Here is an 18,042-nt window from a genome sequence, read left to right on the forward strand (position 1 = left end):
CAAGATGTTTGACAGTGCTGGCCCCAGTTCTCTAAATGCCAGGGTAACCCCAAATCATTGTGACAGCTATAAATAATACCCCACATTTCTCACATCTCCAAACATCCCCACAGAAAGCAGGATAAATCCCCTGGGTGAAAACTTGTCTCCCTACTTTCAATCTTACCTCTGCCAATCCATTTGCCACATATAGTTTCTTTTTATAGTATAAATCAGATTACATCATTCCCCAGATAAAACCCTTGAATGGCTTCATGACACAACTTCAAATAAAATATTAACTTCTCTGTATGGTCTATAATGCAGCCTGGTCTAACTTTCTGAGATCATGCCTCTCACCAATCCTTGCTTCTTGTATGCTATTCACATTTACATCCTTTAATTCTTTAAACATACCTAGTTCTTTCCGATCTGTGGTCCTTTATACATGCTGTCTATACTGCAATGATCATTTGTCACTTCACTCTTTCCTAACAGACTTCCTGGCCTCGAGTCTCATTTTAAATACTACCTCTATTAAGAGTCTTATGTGATGATGCTACCTAGAATGTGTCCTTCTGTTATTCTCCACCATGGGTCTGCTCAGATTAATTTATGTTATTTATCTCAAGGAGTAATTAACATTTACTTGTTTCTGTTATCTGTCTCCCCAATCAGTCTATAAGCTCCATGAAAGCAGAGATCTCTTTGTTCACCAAGTACCTACTCAATGTCCCTGCCAGTTGTTTAGACCAAAAACACATCAGGTTTCAAAAGAGAGAAAAGTATCTAATACAATACTGAATAGGGACTATACGGATTGAGAGTTTTACACTATGAGTCAACTACTACATTTCTACTAGCCCTCTGCCTGGTGACAAAAATTGAGCCTTATAAAAAAATCTCAAAAAGCCACTAAATTATTCAATTCTAAATCACAGTTTAAAGTTAAAGGCAGAAGGGCACCTGGGTGGCTCAGCTGGTTGAGCATCCAACTTCAGCTCAAGTTATGATGTCACAGTTTTTGTGAATTCCAGACCCATATCTGGCTTCGTGCTGGATAGTGAAAAGCCTGCTTCTGATTCTCTGTCACCCCTTTCTTCACCCCTCCCTCGCTGTGTGTGCTGTCTCAAATAAACATTAACAACAACAAAAAAAAATGAAAAAATAAAATAAAAGGCTGCAATAAAAGATGAAATGCCACATTTAACCAGAACTCTCTTCCCCATCTGGCTGAAATAATACTACAGTCACACTAATATGCTTAATTTCTATTTAGTTTAAGTCCAGCAATCAGTTGCAAACTTCAAAATGAATATAAATCAATTTCTAATTTAGTGAATATGGAAAGCAAATAAATGAACTAAGGTGAAAGAGCAAAAAAAAAAAAAAAAAAAAATTAAATACCTTTAAAGAGTACAAAACAAAAAATTTCAAAGTACTTTTTAAAAAAGAATCAACTAAGCATTTTGTAATAGCCCACCTCAGTTGCTGGGGGTTTTCATGGATACCAACCACCCAGTAGTGATCAGATTTTCCTTTACAGTGTTCTCTTGTGTTACATACAGGAGTCCATGTATTACCAAGCCCTCTGTTAAGCATTCGAACAATGCCTTCTGAATCCACATAACAGGGGGTACCTATACACCAAAAGAAAAAGAAATCACCTGGAGACACAGCTACATGTTTGTTAAATAAATCCTATTTCAAAAATACATACCAATGATTCAACTTTCAGTTCAAAAGCAAAAAATAAAACAAGGCGAATAATTCAAGATTATTTCCCACAAAACTTAATTAGCTGCACAGAATAAGCTCTAACTGAATGGAAGAAAAAAACCTGCCTGTGATAGGACTAAAATTTACTCAAGAGAATAAGCTGATAGTTTCAGTCAGAACTATGCCACCTGCTGGAATATAGCAATATTTTTAAAAGCCAATTTCAATAAAAATGTTAAGTTCTGAATCTGAAGTTTTGCTGGTTATGAAAGACTTAGAAAAACAACCAGAACCTAATGTACCATGATGATGTAGAGAAATTTGCCTTTAGTACTCTTCTTCCTCTTGTTCTTTCTTGGCCTTGTCATTGTGTTCCCCAACTCCTAGGTAAGCTATTCTGTTTCCCACTTACTCTGCCCCCATCTCAGGAAGTGCATAGCATTATTCCCTAATTATCCCTTTTATCTGTGACTTCACACACCTCTCACTCTGCAAGCAGCAGTTATCCTTAAGTCTAGATCTGATTAGTAATTGGTGGAAAAAAATAAAGACATATAAATGGAAGTTACAAATGGTCACATGATTAGAACATAAATGACCAATAATATCCCACTAGAAAACACCTCCAGAAATGGTTGATTTTTAATATAATTTACTGTCAAATTTGCTGGCATACAGTGTGTACAGTGTGCTCTTGGTTTTGGGGGTAGATTCCCATGATTCATCATTTACATACAACACCCAGTGCTCATCCCAACAACTGCCCTCCTCAATGTCCACCACCCATCTTCCCCTCTCCCCTACCCCTCCCTCAACCCTCAGTTTGTTCTCTGTGTCCAAGAGTCTCATGGTTTGCCTCCCTCGCTCTCTGCTCAGAAATGTAAAAGACAAACTGGAGTTTCCAATAATATAAGTGAAGGGCAAGAATCTCCAATAGAAATAATATTTTAGCTAGGAGACAGGGCTAAATAAGGTATTTCAAATCATCATCAGTTATAAGCCACTAATAAATGAATCTATAAATGTAATTTTTAATTTCTTAGTGCTACATGAGGAAATGGAAAAAGTGAATTTTAAGAACATATTTTATTAAACCAAATATATCCAAAATATTATCATTTTAACATGTAATCAATGTAAAAGAATTACTGAAATTTTTTACTTTCTTTTTTTAAATTAAGCCTTCAAAATTCTGAGAGTATTTTATACTTATAGCACATCTCAGTTTAGATTAGCCACATGTGACTTGGTTACTGTAGTGGATAGTGCAGCTATAGAAATTTCCTATTTTCTGTGTAGAATCTTCAGGAAAAGCCACAACTTCACCACTGATTTGTATCTCCTCCTTGGTACCCATAACAAACTTTTAGAGAAATATATTTCTCTCTTTGTAAGTTTTCTAACCAGAATTCACATGAAGAACAGATCTTATACATAAAATAATGGCTACCTTGCCTAACAATTCCAGTTTCCCACTGCCAACATAATTAAGAAATTTAAACATATAATATAGACATTTATCTTTAAAAATTAATTAGGAGTAAAACAATGGAACAATTTCTACTGGAAAAATGTTTTTAATATAAACAAATGAGTTTATCTTGCCTTCAGCTGAAAATCCAACCCACACTATGTAGGATTTCCTCGTAAGAGGAAGAGGATCACCATGTAAAATTTGCTTTTTCTTTTTCCCCAGCTCTAGCAGTTGAACTCCAAGGCACTGATCACCATCAAATCCTGTACCTAGTGAGAAAATATAAATATAAATCAGGTATCAAAGGTTATTTAGCTATAATGCAGTCTAAAGTACTTTCTGTGACTTGAAATGATTTTGTGATAAATTCTTAGATTAACTAGCACTACTTTTTATGGATAACCCACCTGACTGACATATCATTCAGGTATTAGAATACTATATTACATGGACTACTTATATAAAGTGATATTAAGAGGTAATTCATTCACTCAAATATTTACAAGAGCTTATATATGCCGGGTATTGGGGCTACAACGGTAAAGAAAATGAAGTCACACTGTTCTCATGAAATTCATATTCAGGTAAGAGAAGACTAATTTTTAAAAAGAAAAAAATGCTAAGTGTCTCCAAAGAGTTAAAAGAATAATATGATACGGAGCGTTACACTCACTGAATGGTTACCTTAGATTAGACAAAGGTGGCCTCTTTGAGAAAGTGAAATCTAGCTGAGACATAAACTGCAAGTTGGAGGGGTGCCTGGGTGGTTCAGTAGGTTAAGCGTCCAGCTCAGGTCATGTTCTCATGGTTTGAGTCTGAACCCTGCATTGGGCTCTGTGCTGACAGCTCAGAGCCTGGAGCCTGCTTCAGATTCGGTGTCTCTCTCTCTCTCTGCCCCTCCCCTGCTTGTGCTCTGTCTGTCTCTCTCTTAAGAATAAATAAGCATTTAAAAAAATGCATGCTGAAGCCAGCCATCCAAAGGTCAGGGGGGGGGGGGGAGCACTATAGTAAACAGAAGGAACAGCTAATGAAAAGGTCCTAAGATAGGGACAAGCTTGGTAAATTTGAAGAATACAAAGAAGCTAGTATTGCTAGAATGAGTAACAAGAAAAAGTGGCAACAGATGAGGTTCAAGAGGCAAGCAAAGGTCAGATCATGTAGGACCCTGCTGGCTGTGATGAAAAGCTTGATTTTTATTCTAAAGCAATGGAAAGTCAGAAAAACTTGAGAAGGATGTGTTCTGACTTTATGTTTTTAAAAAATCACTTAGGTTGCCAGGTGGAGAATGGATTGTGGAAGGCAAGGATTGAACCTGACAAGCTAGTTACGGGACAACTACAATAGTCCAAGAGAAGACATCTGGGTTGAACTGGGGTTTCAGTGGAGGAGATGAAAACAGAGGGTTTGGAATGTGTTATTTCATAGAACTGACATGATGGGGTTGACACGGGGAGTAAGGGAAAGAGAAAAACTCCATGATAACTCTTACATTTCTGCCTTGAGTGGCTGGATTAATAGTATGGTATTTACTCAGATGGAGAAAACTAAGTGAAAGGCAAGGTGGAAGGGAAAAAAAAAAACCAAAGGTTTTATTGTGACCAAGTTTGAAATGCATATCAAAACTCTACCAAGAGATTTCAAGTAGCCACTGGATATGTAAGTCTGTAGACACAAGGAGAGGGCAGGGCTGGTGATATTAATTTATAAGTCATGGACATACAGATGTATTTAAAGCCATAGGCCTTGAGGACATAACCCAGGGTAGTTTCTCAAACTGCATTTTTGAGCCACGAGTCATGAAATCAGTTTAAAGTTGCAAATAGCATTTAAAGAAAACTGAAATCAAAGAGTACATATTGTCCATGAGACTTCTGTAGTTACATTTACAGATATGTATAGATTAGCAAAATAGAGCATATTTCTTACTAGGGCTAAGCAGCCAAAAGACTGAAAGCTCATCTAGAGAGGGTACTAGAGAAGAGGGATTGTGACAGAGTCCTGGAGCACTCCAGCTAAGAGGACGGCATAGGAGGAGCAGCTAGTGGAAGAGCTGAAGGAGTTATCAGTAAGAAAAACATCAGGAGTGATGTCACAGAATCCAAGAAAATAAAGTGTTGGGTGGGGAATGGGTAAAATAGGTGATGGGGATTAAGAAGTACATTTCTCATGATGAGCACTGGGTGATGTATGGAATTACTGAATTACTATATTGTACACCCGAAACTAACAAAACACTATTTTAACTATACTGGAATTACAATTTTTAAGAAAAGAAAGCGTTTCTGATGGAATTACCAAAAAATAAGCATAAAAAGATTATTGGTAATTTTTTTTTTTTAAGTAAGCTCTGGACCCAACATGGGGCTTCAACTCATGGCCCTGAGACGAAGGTCCCATGCTCTACCTATTGAACCAACCAGCTGCCCCATATCAATAACCTTGAAAAAATCAGTCTTCAAACAGTGGTGGGGACTAAGGACACAGTATAAGGTGAGGAAAAGGAAGCAGCAACTTTTTAGTCATATTCAAACTGTCTTGGTCTTGCACACTGGAAGTTTTTTTTTTTTTTTGAGGTTTAAATGCTGAAAATTCTTATGAGATATAGACATGGAAGTAACTAGCCAAGTTCTACCTTGGAATTCTTTCTAGAATATAGTTTTTCTATAAATAAAATATTTTCATTCCTACTAGTGAATACAACAAAATTCTGTACATTCATAGATTACACAGATTCAAATGCTAAAATGAATGCAAAAGGATGTATATAATCCAAAACAAAGTATGAGAAAGACAAAGAAAGCTCAAGTAATTTTCATTTTACTTCAAGTCATGGCAAGATCATAAAAGACTAGAAAAAAAATCTACCTCTATGATAAACAATGAAAAGCTGTTCTCCATGTCCTGCCATTGATACTACAGGCCCAGGAAGACTGAAGACCTCTTTTTGAACACCTCCAATAGTGAACAATCGAAGGAGCAAGGCACTAGTGGCAGCAGCTGCCCATCCCAGACCAAGACATATGGCTTCAATATCTTCATTCTGAGGCATGTCTACTATCCACTCTTTGCTTGAGTCCCAAGAACTAAAGTGCAGGCAGTGAAGCTTGCTATAAATTAAAATAAGACAGAAACAATCAAACGTTCCTATTTGATGTTTTATATATATGAAGCTAATCATGATACCCAGTGACAAAAACCAAATAATTTTTCTTTTAAACATAAATGGTACAAAAATAGCTTTGAAATATTTATGAAATATCCTTAAAATGGAATGTATTAAAACCATTAACAGTCATGTTACTGAAGAATACTTAAAAACACAGGAAAATGCTCACAACATAATGTTAAATGAAAACAGGCAGACTAAAATCTGCAGAGTATGATCGATCCTAGGTTGCAAATACACAGACAAATCACAACTAAATTTTTAAAAAGGGAAGAAACATCAAAATGTTAGTTCTTTCACTGTAAAAAAAATTTAATACAGGAAAACAAAGGAAGAAAGGAAATACAATCACATATAATCCCACCAGCTAGATCACCAACCACTGCTAACAATCTGATGTTTCCAGTCTTTCTTATTTACATTTATTTATATTTATACATACACACACACACACACGAAAGTTATTAAGGTTAAACTTGGGAATGCAGATATTACAGTATTTAGAACCAGAGGCAGTACTGATTTACTGAAGAGTAATTTTAAATTCAATTTTAAAATGAAAAGTAACATTGTATTCAGCTGTGAAATAATATACCCAGGAAAACAAAGAAAAAGATATCTGGAAAAAAACTGTACATGGAAATAAATGTTCTATTTATGTAAGATTCTGAGTCAGAGACACGGAGTCAACAGTGGTTTCTATTAGTAAACTGATTTAATTCAATAATGAAGTATAGAGTGGATTTTACAATGTATAAATTAGGAAACCAATTAAAATGTATTTGTTAGACTCTAATGCATACTCAATCACCCATGTATCTCATTAAAATGCAGATTCTGATTTAGAAAGTCTGGGGTGGGGTCTGAAATTCTGTTTTCAATAAGCTTCCAGGTGACCCATGCCCCTAATCTGTGAACTACACTTTGAGCAGCAAGAAGCTAATGTATCCAATCAGAAAGATTTTAATTTCAAATCACCTCAGAGTCAGTAAAAATCTACGATCAAGTGTATAAGCACTACAATCTGCTGAAGAAGAGAGATCAGGAGAGGGTAATCTGGCTGAAATAACAGAAAGTTAAGTAAAAATGTTTTTTCTTCTTTAAAAAAAAAAAAGGATTCAGCCTCTACTGCTTCTCCCCCATAATTTTTTTGTCTATTTTTCCAAATATCATTCTCCCCCCTTCTTTTTTTAAAGAAGTTTCAAGGGGTGCCTGGGTGGCTCAGTCCATTAGGTGTCTGACTTCGGCTCAGGTCATGATCTCACAGCTCGTGAGTTGGAGCCCCGCGTCGGGCTCTGTGCTGACAGCTCAGAGCCTGGAGCCTGCTTTGGATTCTGTGTCTCCCTCTCTCTCTGCCCCTCCCCCGCTTGTGCTCTGTCTCTCTCTGTCTCTCAGAAATGAATAAATGTAAAAAAAAAAAAAAAACCAAAATAGAGAAGTTTCTAATCTAATTATAGTGACAAAAAAACCCAAAACCAACAAACAAAAAACCCAGGTGACAAAAAACTTGTCCAAGGAAAGTACTGGATTAACTGTCTAGGGATACAAGAACATTTTGGGTGATAAAAAATAATTTTGAGGGACGCCTGGCTGTCTCAGTTGATATAGCGTGTGACACTTGGTCTTGGGTTGTGGGTTCAAGCACTACACTGGGTATAGGGAATTCCTTAAAAATAAAATCTTAAAAGAAAAACTTTTTTTGATTGGGACAGTGGTTATCTGAATATATACACATTTGTTAAACTCATCAAACTGTACACCTAAAATGGGTGCATTTTATCGTACATAAATTATACTAATAAAGTAAATTTAAAAAGGACAGGGATTTATACAAAAAGAAATCTAGAAGGATACACATCAAACTGTTAACAGTGGTTATGTCTGACAGAATTCTGGGGGGACTTTTTCTTCCTAAAAATTCTGTACTGCTTAAGAATGTTTGTTTATAATTCATATGTATTATTCTTGTAATACTAATGAAACACAGTAACAATATAAAAAATAGCCCCATTTCTCTTGCAATTACAAACTGTCATACCTTCATTTGTAGTTAGAGAATGTAAGTGAGGGGACAATTAGGCAAAAACAGACATGTTCTGAGGTCTTATGTATGAAACACTTCTATATCTAACAACTCAGCAGTGACGAATTCTTCCTCATAATCTTGAATTTACCTTGCTAGTTCATCCGAGCTTTCACATGCCAACAAAATAGCTTCATGAGAAAGATCTGCTACTGTGTAATTCAAAGTGTTTGATAAATGTGTTGCATGGTGTATGGAGGTATCATGGAACTCCACATCTATGGCATTGTCTTGTTCATCATTATAGCAGCGAATAATTCCAATAGAGTTCCACACCTACAAGCATTAAGGTTAAATACAAGCTTGAGAAAAATTAAAAGGTCCTAGGATCAGTAGACTAAACTACAAATTAACAAATATTATAATTCAGTTTGTATCGAAATTTAAGTTATGGGAACAACCACAGCTCATCTACCTTTAAATAGTTTCAAGTAAGAGTAGTGACATCAGGACTACAATTATTATCTACTCTTTTCATGAGAAGGCGGCACATACTTATTTATTAGCAAATGGAGTATTCCATTTAATATTTTAAAAATTATACTACTGCCATAAAAAAATACAATTTTGTACAACCAAACCATTAAATTCCCCAAAAGAAATATTTCAAAACTGTATTTACTTATAAATACAGACATAAATGACAGCATATTTTCCTGTTCCAACTAACTGGCTTAAATTATAAGAATAAATATATACATTTTAAAGCAACATAAATTGATACCATTTAGAAAACTTATCTTCCATCTATGTACACTACAGGTTCACACTAGGCCCTAGTGTTTCCTTTCCTCTACCACAAATAACTATACATAAAACAGTTGACAATGAAAAATTAAGACCTATTACTTGATGATGATTACTGACAGCAACAAAAAGTCTTATTAAAATAAAACATCAACTTTAATATTTACCTACAAATTTATGCCAGGTGGATACCAGGCAAAGTCCTCAGTGGAAAACCTCAAATAACCAACAAATAAAAATATTAAACTTTTTAACTCTCAAGCTTAAAATAAAAAGCTAATATACTCACTTATCCATTTTAGAAATATATTTTTTTTAATTTCTTATTTTTTATTTTCTTTAATTTTTGAGACAGAGAGAGACAGAGCATGAGCAGGGGAGGGGCAGAGAGAGAGGGAGACACAGAATCTGAAGCAGGCTCCAGGCTCTGAGCTGTCAGCACAGAGCCCAACACAGGGCTCAAACTCACAGACTGTGAGATCATGACCTGAGCTGAAGGTGGACGCTTAACCAAGTGAGCCACCCAGGCACCCCTAGAAATATATTCTTAATGCCTACTGTGCCATACCTTGCTCTTTTTTTAAGTTTATTTATTTTTGAGAGAGAGAAAAAGTGCGAGTTGGAGAGGGGCAGAGAGAGAGAGGAAAAGAGAGAGAATCCCAAGCAGGCTTCCACAATGTCAGCATAGAGCCCAACGTGGGGCTCGAACCCACAAATAGAACCGTGAGATGTGACCTGAGACAAAGTTAGATGCTTAACCGACTGACCCACCCAGGCGCCCCATACCTTGTTCTAAGTGCTATCAATAAACAAAACAGAAACATCTCTTATCCTTTGGAGTTTACATTCCAGTGGGATGGATGGGGAAAAGAGGCAGAGAGTTTTTTTTTCCAAAGCACTTATCACTTTCTAATATATCATACTAAGAGTTGTCTTCTAAAAAACATCTTCTCACTAGTGTTTTGGAATCAGTATAAACTATTATATAAAAATTAATATGAGAAATAAAGTTTGGAAGTATAACCAAGAGGTACTGCAAGATATACAGTCATATTAACTTTATGTTCATTTTGTCACTCTGCAAAGCAGAATTTTATTTAACATAAGGTTGAAATAAGATTAAAACTGAATTAACCATAAAAAAATAAACCACAAAATTCTGTACCAAAGTGCTGTAGGCCAGTTAATCAAGGTTTTTAAAAATATTTTTTACCAAACAGAATTAACTATATTGAGAAAAAATTCTTAAAGGTAAAAGAATATATAATATGATATATTATAATATAATATAATATAATATAATATAATATAATATAATATAATATGATATATTATAATATAATATAATATAATATAATATAATATAATATAATATATAACATAAAACTATTTTGAAGTTAAGTGGAGATCCAAAGCTTACCATGAATCTATGAGTGAGATGCACGGGTGTAGAACCTGACTGGAATGGCTTTTGCCGGGGAGTTGGCATCGGCCCATCATAAAATGGCCTTTGGGATGTTACAAGTGGTAGATTATGAACGCTGTCTGCCTGATCATCTTCCTCCTCCTCCTTGAGAAGATTAGAACCAGTTTTTAACATTGTAACATCTAGAAAACAAAGAATTATAATTAGAGAATCATAAATACCAATGACCTAAAAAAAAAAAAAAAGCATTATAAAGTCCAAATAACATTTTCCATTCATACTTAATAATACTAACATGCTATCTGCCTCCTCCACTGTGTTAATGTTTACAGCGATGGTGCAAAAACAGTAGAGGGTAAAACTGTTGGTGCTATGACATAAATCCAGGCAGCGGCACCAATCTGTATTAGCAGTCGACTCACCACTCAATTGCAGTAAAAATATCAATTCTGTTAAACCCTAATCTTTGCACAGATTTTTAAAAAATGTTCTCTGTGCTAAAATGAGAAGTGTGCATGAAGATGTGTGATGTCTGCCTCAGAAAAAAAGAAACCATTTGTACAAATGAGTTGTAAGCTGAACTGTTGATTTTCTCACGAAACACCATTTTTACTTGAAAGAATGCCAGATAAAGTATGATTATGCTGACTTTGGTATTTTGGTCAACATTTTCTTGAAAATAACGAAGTAGGCTGGTCATTTAAGAAAAATAACTGACACAATCTGTTGCCAATGATAAAATTTGAGTTTTCAAGCAAGAATCAGAAAACTTTTATGGGGCGCCTGGGTGGCTTGGTCGGTTAAGCGTCCGACTTCAGCTCAGGTCATGATCTCACGGTCTGTGAGTTCGAGCCCCGCGTCGGGCTCTGTGCTGACAGCTCAGAGCCTGGAGCCTGCTTCCGATTCTGTGTCTCCCTCTCTCTCTGACCGTCCCCCGTTCATGGTCTGTCTCTCTCTGTCTCAAAAATAAATAAACGTTAAAAAAAAAAAGAATCAGAAAACTTTTACCTGCCACCATGAGCTTGACTGCTTCCTAATATTTAAAAACTTCTGACAAGATTGGTGATGATACTAACAAATACAATCCTAGATAATGTATCAGTATTACAAAGGCCTGCAAACCTCAGTGAACCAGTATTTTCTAAATTACCAATGCATGTATTTCAAAATCAAACATGGTAAACTAAAAGATCCATTCAAGTCAGACCAATGGATCTTAATATAATATAGTTGGAAAGTTCACTGGAGAGTTTTCAGATTCCACACTGCAAATAATCTTTATGAAATGATCACTTGTTGAGTTTTGGTACAGTAGCAAAGGATATCCACAATTATTTCAATAGGCTATTGAAATACTTCCTTTTCAAATTACATGTTTGTGTTGAACCTGAATATTCTTCACATACTTTAAGCAATTAGGCAAAACAACACGTATGTCAGTAGAATGAATTCTGAAGCATGAAAGAATTCAGTTATCTTCTATTCCAGACATGGAATAAATTTTCAAAAGAGTAAAATAATGCCACTTTTCTTAAGCTTTTCATTTGAAATGTTACTTATGTTTACATACATACATACGTAATAAATAAAAATTTAAAAAGTAAATAAATATATTTAAATTTTGTTTTAATTTCTAACATGGTAAATAACAGTATATAAATTCCATAAATAATTCTCTTTGGGGTCCACAAAAGTTTTTAAGAATGTAATAAACTCTGGAGACCAAAAATTTAAGGACTCCAGTCCTATAAAACCCTATATGATTTAAATGTAGCAAAATTTACCGCCATAAAATGGTATTTGGCATTTTACTTGACAATGTTCAAATGTGCTATTTTAGCAGTTTATTTGAAGGTTTTTTTACTGTAACATCAATTTCCTTAACAGACACTATTATTCGTATTACTTTTTATTAAAAAATTTTTTTAATGTTTATCTTTGAGAAAGAGAGAGAGCAAACACGCAAACGGGAGAGAAGCGGGGGGGGGGGGGGACAGAGGATCTGAAGGGGGCTCTGTGCTGATAGAGGAGAGCCCAATGGGCTGATCTCGTGAACTGTGAGATCATACATGACCTGAGCCAAAGTTGGACACATAACGGACTGAGCCAACCAGGTGCCCCTATTTCTTCTTGAGTTAGCTTGGTAGCTTATGTCTTTCAAAGAATTTGTCCATTTTATCTAAGTTGTTGTATTTATGGGCACAAAGTTGGTCATACTATTGTTATTATTTTGTTATTAATAGCAGTGCTATCTCACAGAAATAGAAGTTACATATATAATTTAAAAATTTTTAGTAACCATATTTTAAATAGTAAAAAAAGGTTTAATTTTAATATTATACTGTATTAAAGTGTTATAATTTTGACATGTATTCAATGTTAAAAAATGACTAAAATATTTTACATTCTTTTTTTCATACTGTCTTCAAAGTCTGGTTGCATTCTATACTTATAACACATCTCATTTTGAACTAGCCACATCTCAAGTGCTCAAAAGCCACAGATGGCTTAATGGCCACCATACTGGACAGTACATATCTATACAATCTATGGTGACAGCCCCCTTTCATTACTCGTATTAGTCATTTATGCCTTCTCTTTCTTTCTGATCAGTCACGATAAAGGTTTAAAAATGTTACTGATCTTTTCAAAGAACTAGTTTTTGGTTTCACTGACTTTCTTTACAGCTTTTGGTTGTCAATATCATTGAATTCTGTTTTTTATTTCCTTCCTTCTGCTAGTTTGGAGTTTAATCTCTTCTTCTGTTTCTAATTTGCTAAAGCAGAAGCTTAGATAATTGATTTGAAATCTTCTTTAACATAAGTACTTAATACTACATACTTCCCTCTACCCACTACGTTAGCTACATTCTACAAACTTAATAATGACTTCAAATAATAGTTTTTTTGTTTTTTTTTTTTAATGTTTATTTATTTTTGAGACAGACAGACAGAGCATGAACAGGGGAGGGTCAGAGAGAGAAGGAGGCACAGAATCTGAAACAGGCTCCAAGCTCTGAGCGGTCAGCACAGAGCCCTACACGGGGCTCGAACTCACAGAGTGTGAGATCATGACCTGAGCCGAAGTCGGCCGCTTAACCGACTGAGCCACCCAGGCGCCCCTCAAATAATAGTTTTAATAAAAAAATTGTAAAATATCAATTGACAGGATGAATCATCACATCCACAAAGTCAATACATACCAACTGAGTTTTCATCATCTTCTAGAATGTGACTTCGCTGTCTAGGATGACCTGAAGCCAGCATGAGGTCGTCATCTTCTTCCTCATCATTTATAATTCTTTTTGAAAAAGAAGGGGTCTCCACTGCATTGTCATTTAGAAAATCACCAGCATTATTTGTATCATCTCCATCAAAAAGATCACTGTAATCTTTTTCTACTCTGCTAGAGACCTTGAACAAATTAACACAAATTACAAAGATTAGTGAACTATTTAAATAAATGCAATTACTCAAAAGCCAATTCTGTAATGTGCACCTATATATTCTACCAAGTAAGTAAATTCCCTGACAAGAATTAATTAATAAATGTATTTATAAGAATTATATTTCTGTGAGACTTAGTCCATATTTTAATTTTTTTTTAACATTTATTCATTTTTGAGAGTGAGACAGACAGAGCATGAGCAGGGGAGGGGCAAAGAGAGAGGGAGACATAGAATCCGAAGCAGGCTCCAGGCTCTGAGCTGTCAGCACAGGGTCCAACGTGGGGCTTGAACTCACAAACTGCAAGTTCATTACCTGAGCTGAAGTTGGACACTTAACAGACTGAGGCACCCAGGCACCCCCCCACCCCAGTCCTTATTTTAAATGCCTTATAGTATTTATGGATGGGACAGGAGTGTACAACAGACATATAAAAAAATACTGTATATACCCAAATACAAGGCAAGGTTTTACTCCTCAAAAGTCATTCTCCAGAGAAGTGACCTATAAGTTCCTACAAAGTCTCTCATTAGTCATTCATTTATTTAAAAAATTTTTTAATTTTTATTTTTGAGAGAGAGACAGAGTGTGAGTGGGGGAGGAGCAGAGAGAGGGAGACACAGAATCTGAAGTAGGCTCCAGACTGTGAGCTGTCAGCACAGAGCCTGATGTAGGGCTCGAACTCACGAACTGCGAGATCATGCCCTGAGCTGAAGTTGGAGGCTTACTGACTGAGCCACTCAGGCACCCCATTCATTTACTTTTATTTTAAATTTATTTTGTTTTATTTTGCTTAGGTAGGATATGTTTGCTTTCAATTATCTCAGTTAAACTAGTTTTTTGTGGGTTTTTTTTTTTTTGATGTTTATAAAAGTAAATGGATAGAACCAATAAAAAAATAAAGGAGGCAAGGAAATTCAACATTAATCCTTCATTCCTAGGAATATGAACATACCATTGCAAACACTAGATGTCACTGTAAATGATTTTTTAGATCACTTTATTTATTTATTTGTTAGGTAATCTCCACATCCAATGTGGGACTCAAACTCATGACCCTGACATCAGGAGTTGCAATGCTCTACTAGACTAAGCCAGCCAGGTGCCCCATAAGATCACTTTGAAAAACAAATAGTTTCTCCACATCCTCTCCAGCATCTATAGTCTCCTGATTTGTTCATTTTAGCCACTCTGACTGGCGTGAGGTGGTATCTCAGTGTGGTTTTGATTTGTATTTCCCTGATGAGGACTGATGTTGAGCATCTTTTCATGTACCTGTTGGCCATCTGGATGCCTTCTTTAGAGAAGTGTCTATTCATGTTTCTGCCTACTTCTTCACTGGATTGTTTTTCAGGTGTGGAGTTTGATGAGTTCTTTATAGATTTTGGATACTAGCCCTTCATCCAATATGTCATTTGCAAATATCTTTTCCCATTCTGTCAGCTGCCTTTTAGTTTTGTTGATTGTTTTCTTTGCAGTGCAGAAGCTTTTTATCTTGATGAGGTCCCAATAGTTCATTTTTGCTTTTAATTCCCTTGCCTTTGGAGATGTGTCAATTAAGAAATTGCTGCGACTGAGGTCAGAGAGGTTTTTTCCTGCTTTCTCCTCTAGGGTTTTGATGGTTTCCTGTCTCACATTCAGGTCCTTCATCCATTTTGAGTTTATTTTTGTGAATGGTGTAAGAAAGTGGTCTGGTTTCATTCTTCTGCATGTTGCTGTCCAGTTCTCCCAGCACCATTTGTTAAAGAGACTGTCTTTTTTCCATTGGATATTCTTTCTTGCTTTGTCAAAGATTAGTTGGCCATACATTTGTGGGTCCAATTCTGGAGTCTCTATTCTATTCCCTTGGTTATGTGTCTGTTTTTGTGCCAATACCATTCTGTCTTGATGATTACAGCTTTGTAGTAAAGACTAAAGTATGGGATTGTGATGCCTCCCACTTTGGTTTTCTTCTTCAATATTACTTTGGCTATTTGGGGTCTTTTGTGATTCCTTACAAATTTTAGGATTGCTTGTTCTAGCTTCGAGAATGCTGGTGCAATTTTGATTGGGATTGCATTGAATGTGTAGATTGTTTTGGGTAGTATTAACATCTTAACAATATTTATTCTTCCAATCCATGAACACGGAATGTTTTTCCATTTCTTTGTATCTTCTTTAATTTCCTTCATAAGCTTTCTATAGTTTTCAGCATACAGATCTTTTACATCTTTGGTTAGGTCTACTCCTAGGTATTTTATGAAACAGGAACCCTCTTGCACTGTTGGTGGGAATGCAAACTGGTGGAGCCACTCTGGAAAAGTGTGGAGATTCCTCAAAAAATTAAAAATAGATCTACCCTATGACCCAGCAATAGCACTGCTAGGAATTTACCCAAGGGATACAGGAGTGCTGATGCAGAGGGGCACTTGTACCCCAATGTTTATAGCAGCACTTTCAACAATAGCCAAATAATGGGAAGAGCCTAAATCTCCATCAACTGATGAATGGATAAAGAAGTTGTGGTTTATATACACAATGGAATACTACTTGGCAATGAGAAAGAATGAAATGTGGACTTTTGTAGCAACGTGGATGGAACTGGAGAGTGTTATGCTAAGTGAAATAAGTCCTACAAGGAAAGACGGATACCATGTTTTCACTCTTATGTGGATCCTGAGAAACTTAACAGAAGACCATGGCGGAGGGGAAGGGGGGAAAAAAAAAGTTACAGAGAGGGAAGGAGGCAAACCATAAGAGACTCTTAAAAACTGAGAATAAACTGGGGCGCCTGGGTGGCTCAGTCGGTTAAGCGGCTGACTTCGGCTCAGGTCATGATCTCGCAGTCCGTTGAGTTTGAGCCCCGCGTCGGGCTCTGTGCTGACAGCTCAGAGCCTGCAGCCTGTTTCAGATTCTGTGTCTCCCTCTCTCTGACCCTCCCCTGTTCATGCTCTGTCTCTCCCTGTCTCAAAAATAAATAAAACGTTAAAAAAAATTTTTTTTTAAATAAAAAATAAAAAAAACAGAATAAACTGAGGGTTGATGGGGGGTGGGAGATAGGAGAAAGTGAGTGATGGGCATTGAGGAGGGCACCTTTTGGGATGAGCACTGGGTGTTGTATGGAAACCAATTTGACAAAGAATTTCATATTAAAAAAAAAGTGAATAGTAAGCAGATAACACTGTAGAGCTCACAAGTGACTCCTATAGCATGAATGAAAACTGTACAAATGTTAATTAATACAATGAAAACTTGTGGTATAAAATTATTTTTTTTACTTTTTTTTAATTTTGAGAGAGCAAGTGAGTGTGAGTGGGGAAGGGCAGAGAGAGAGGGGGGTGGGGGAGAGAGAAAATCCCAAGCAGGCTCCACACTGCCAGCACAGAGCCTGATGTGAGGCTCAGTCTCACAAACGGTGAGATCATGACCTGAGCTGAAACCAAGAGTCTGACTGAGCCATCTAGGCAACCCAAGTATGGTATAAAATTCTAATGATAGCACCATTAAGATTCAAAAGGAACTGGGGTGCCTGGGTGGCTCAGTTGGTTGAGCATCCAACTCCTGGTTTCAGCTTGGGTCATGATCTCGCAGTTCTTGAGTTCAAGTTCTGCATCAGGCTCTGTGCCGACAGCTCAGAGTCTGAAGCCTGCTTGAAATTCTGGGTCTCCCTCTCTGTCCCTCCCCCACTCACGGTCTGCCTTTCTCTCAAAAAATAAACATTAAAAAAAAATTAAAAAGATTGAAAAGGAACTTTATCACAAATATTTTAGATTGAGTACATAAGATTGTGTTCTAGAAAACTAATGTTTAATGAAATAAGAGAACAGAAAACAAATGCTTCTAAACTCCTACATTTAGACATATGACACAACAGTGTTTCAGTTTTAATCATTATCTATTTAATCGATCCTATTAACTTCCCTATATTAGGAAAGATGAAGATTTGTTATAATTCTCAACCACCCCTACTCTCTTATATTTATGTATAATATTCTATCCCAATCCTCCCAATATAGATAAATT

The 18,042-nt window shown here is 36.0% G+C and overlaps 1 protein-coding gene across 2 annotated transcripts in view; it reads right to left on the bottom strand.

The window, feature by feature from the left end:
• Positions 1–18,042, bottom strand: part of WDHD1 (WD repeat and HMG-box DNA binding protein 1) — a 66,617-nt gene that overhangs the window by 24,953 nt on the left and 23,622 nt on the right. For both annotated transcript variants that reach the window (XM_042943292.1, XM_042943293.1), the window contains exons 11-16: positions 13,797–14,007; positions 10,589–10,776; positions 8,513–8,697; positions 6,038–6,279; positions 3,304–3,441; positions 1,463–1,619 (exon numbers count right to left, since the gene is read on the bottom strand). In XM_042943292.1, coding sequence (XP_042799226.1) covers positions 1,463–1,619; positions 3,304–3,441; positions 6,038–6,279; positions 8,513–8,697; positions 10,589–10,776; positions 13,797–14,007 — 1,121 coding nt within the window. The remainder of the gene's footprint in view (positions 1–1,462; positions 1,620–3,303; positions 3,442–6,037; positions 6,280–8,512; positions 8,698–10,588; positions 10,777–13,796; positions 14,008–18,042) is intronic.

Source organism: Panthera leo, chromosome B3 (genome assembly GCF_018350215.1).
Source record: "Panthera leo isolate Ple1 chromosome B3, P.leo_Ple1_pat1.1, whole genome shotgun sequence".
Lineage (NCBI taxonomy): Eukaryota > Metazoa > Chordata > Mammalia > Carnivora > Felidae > Panthera > Panthera leo.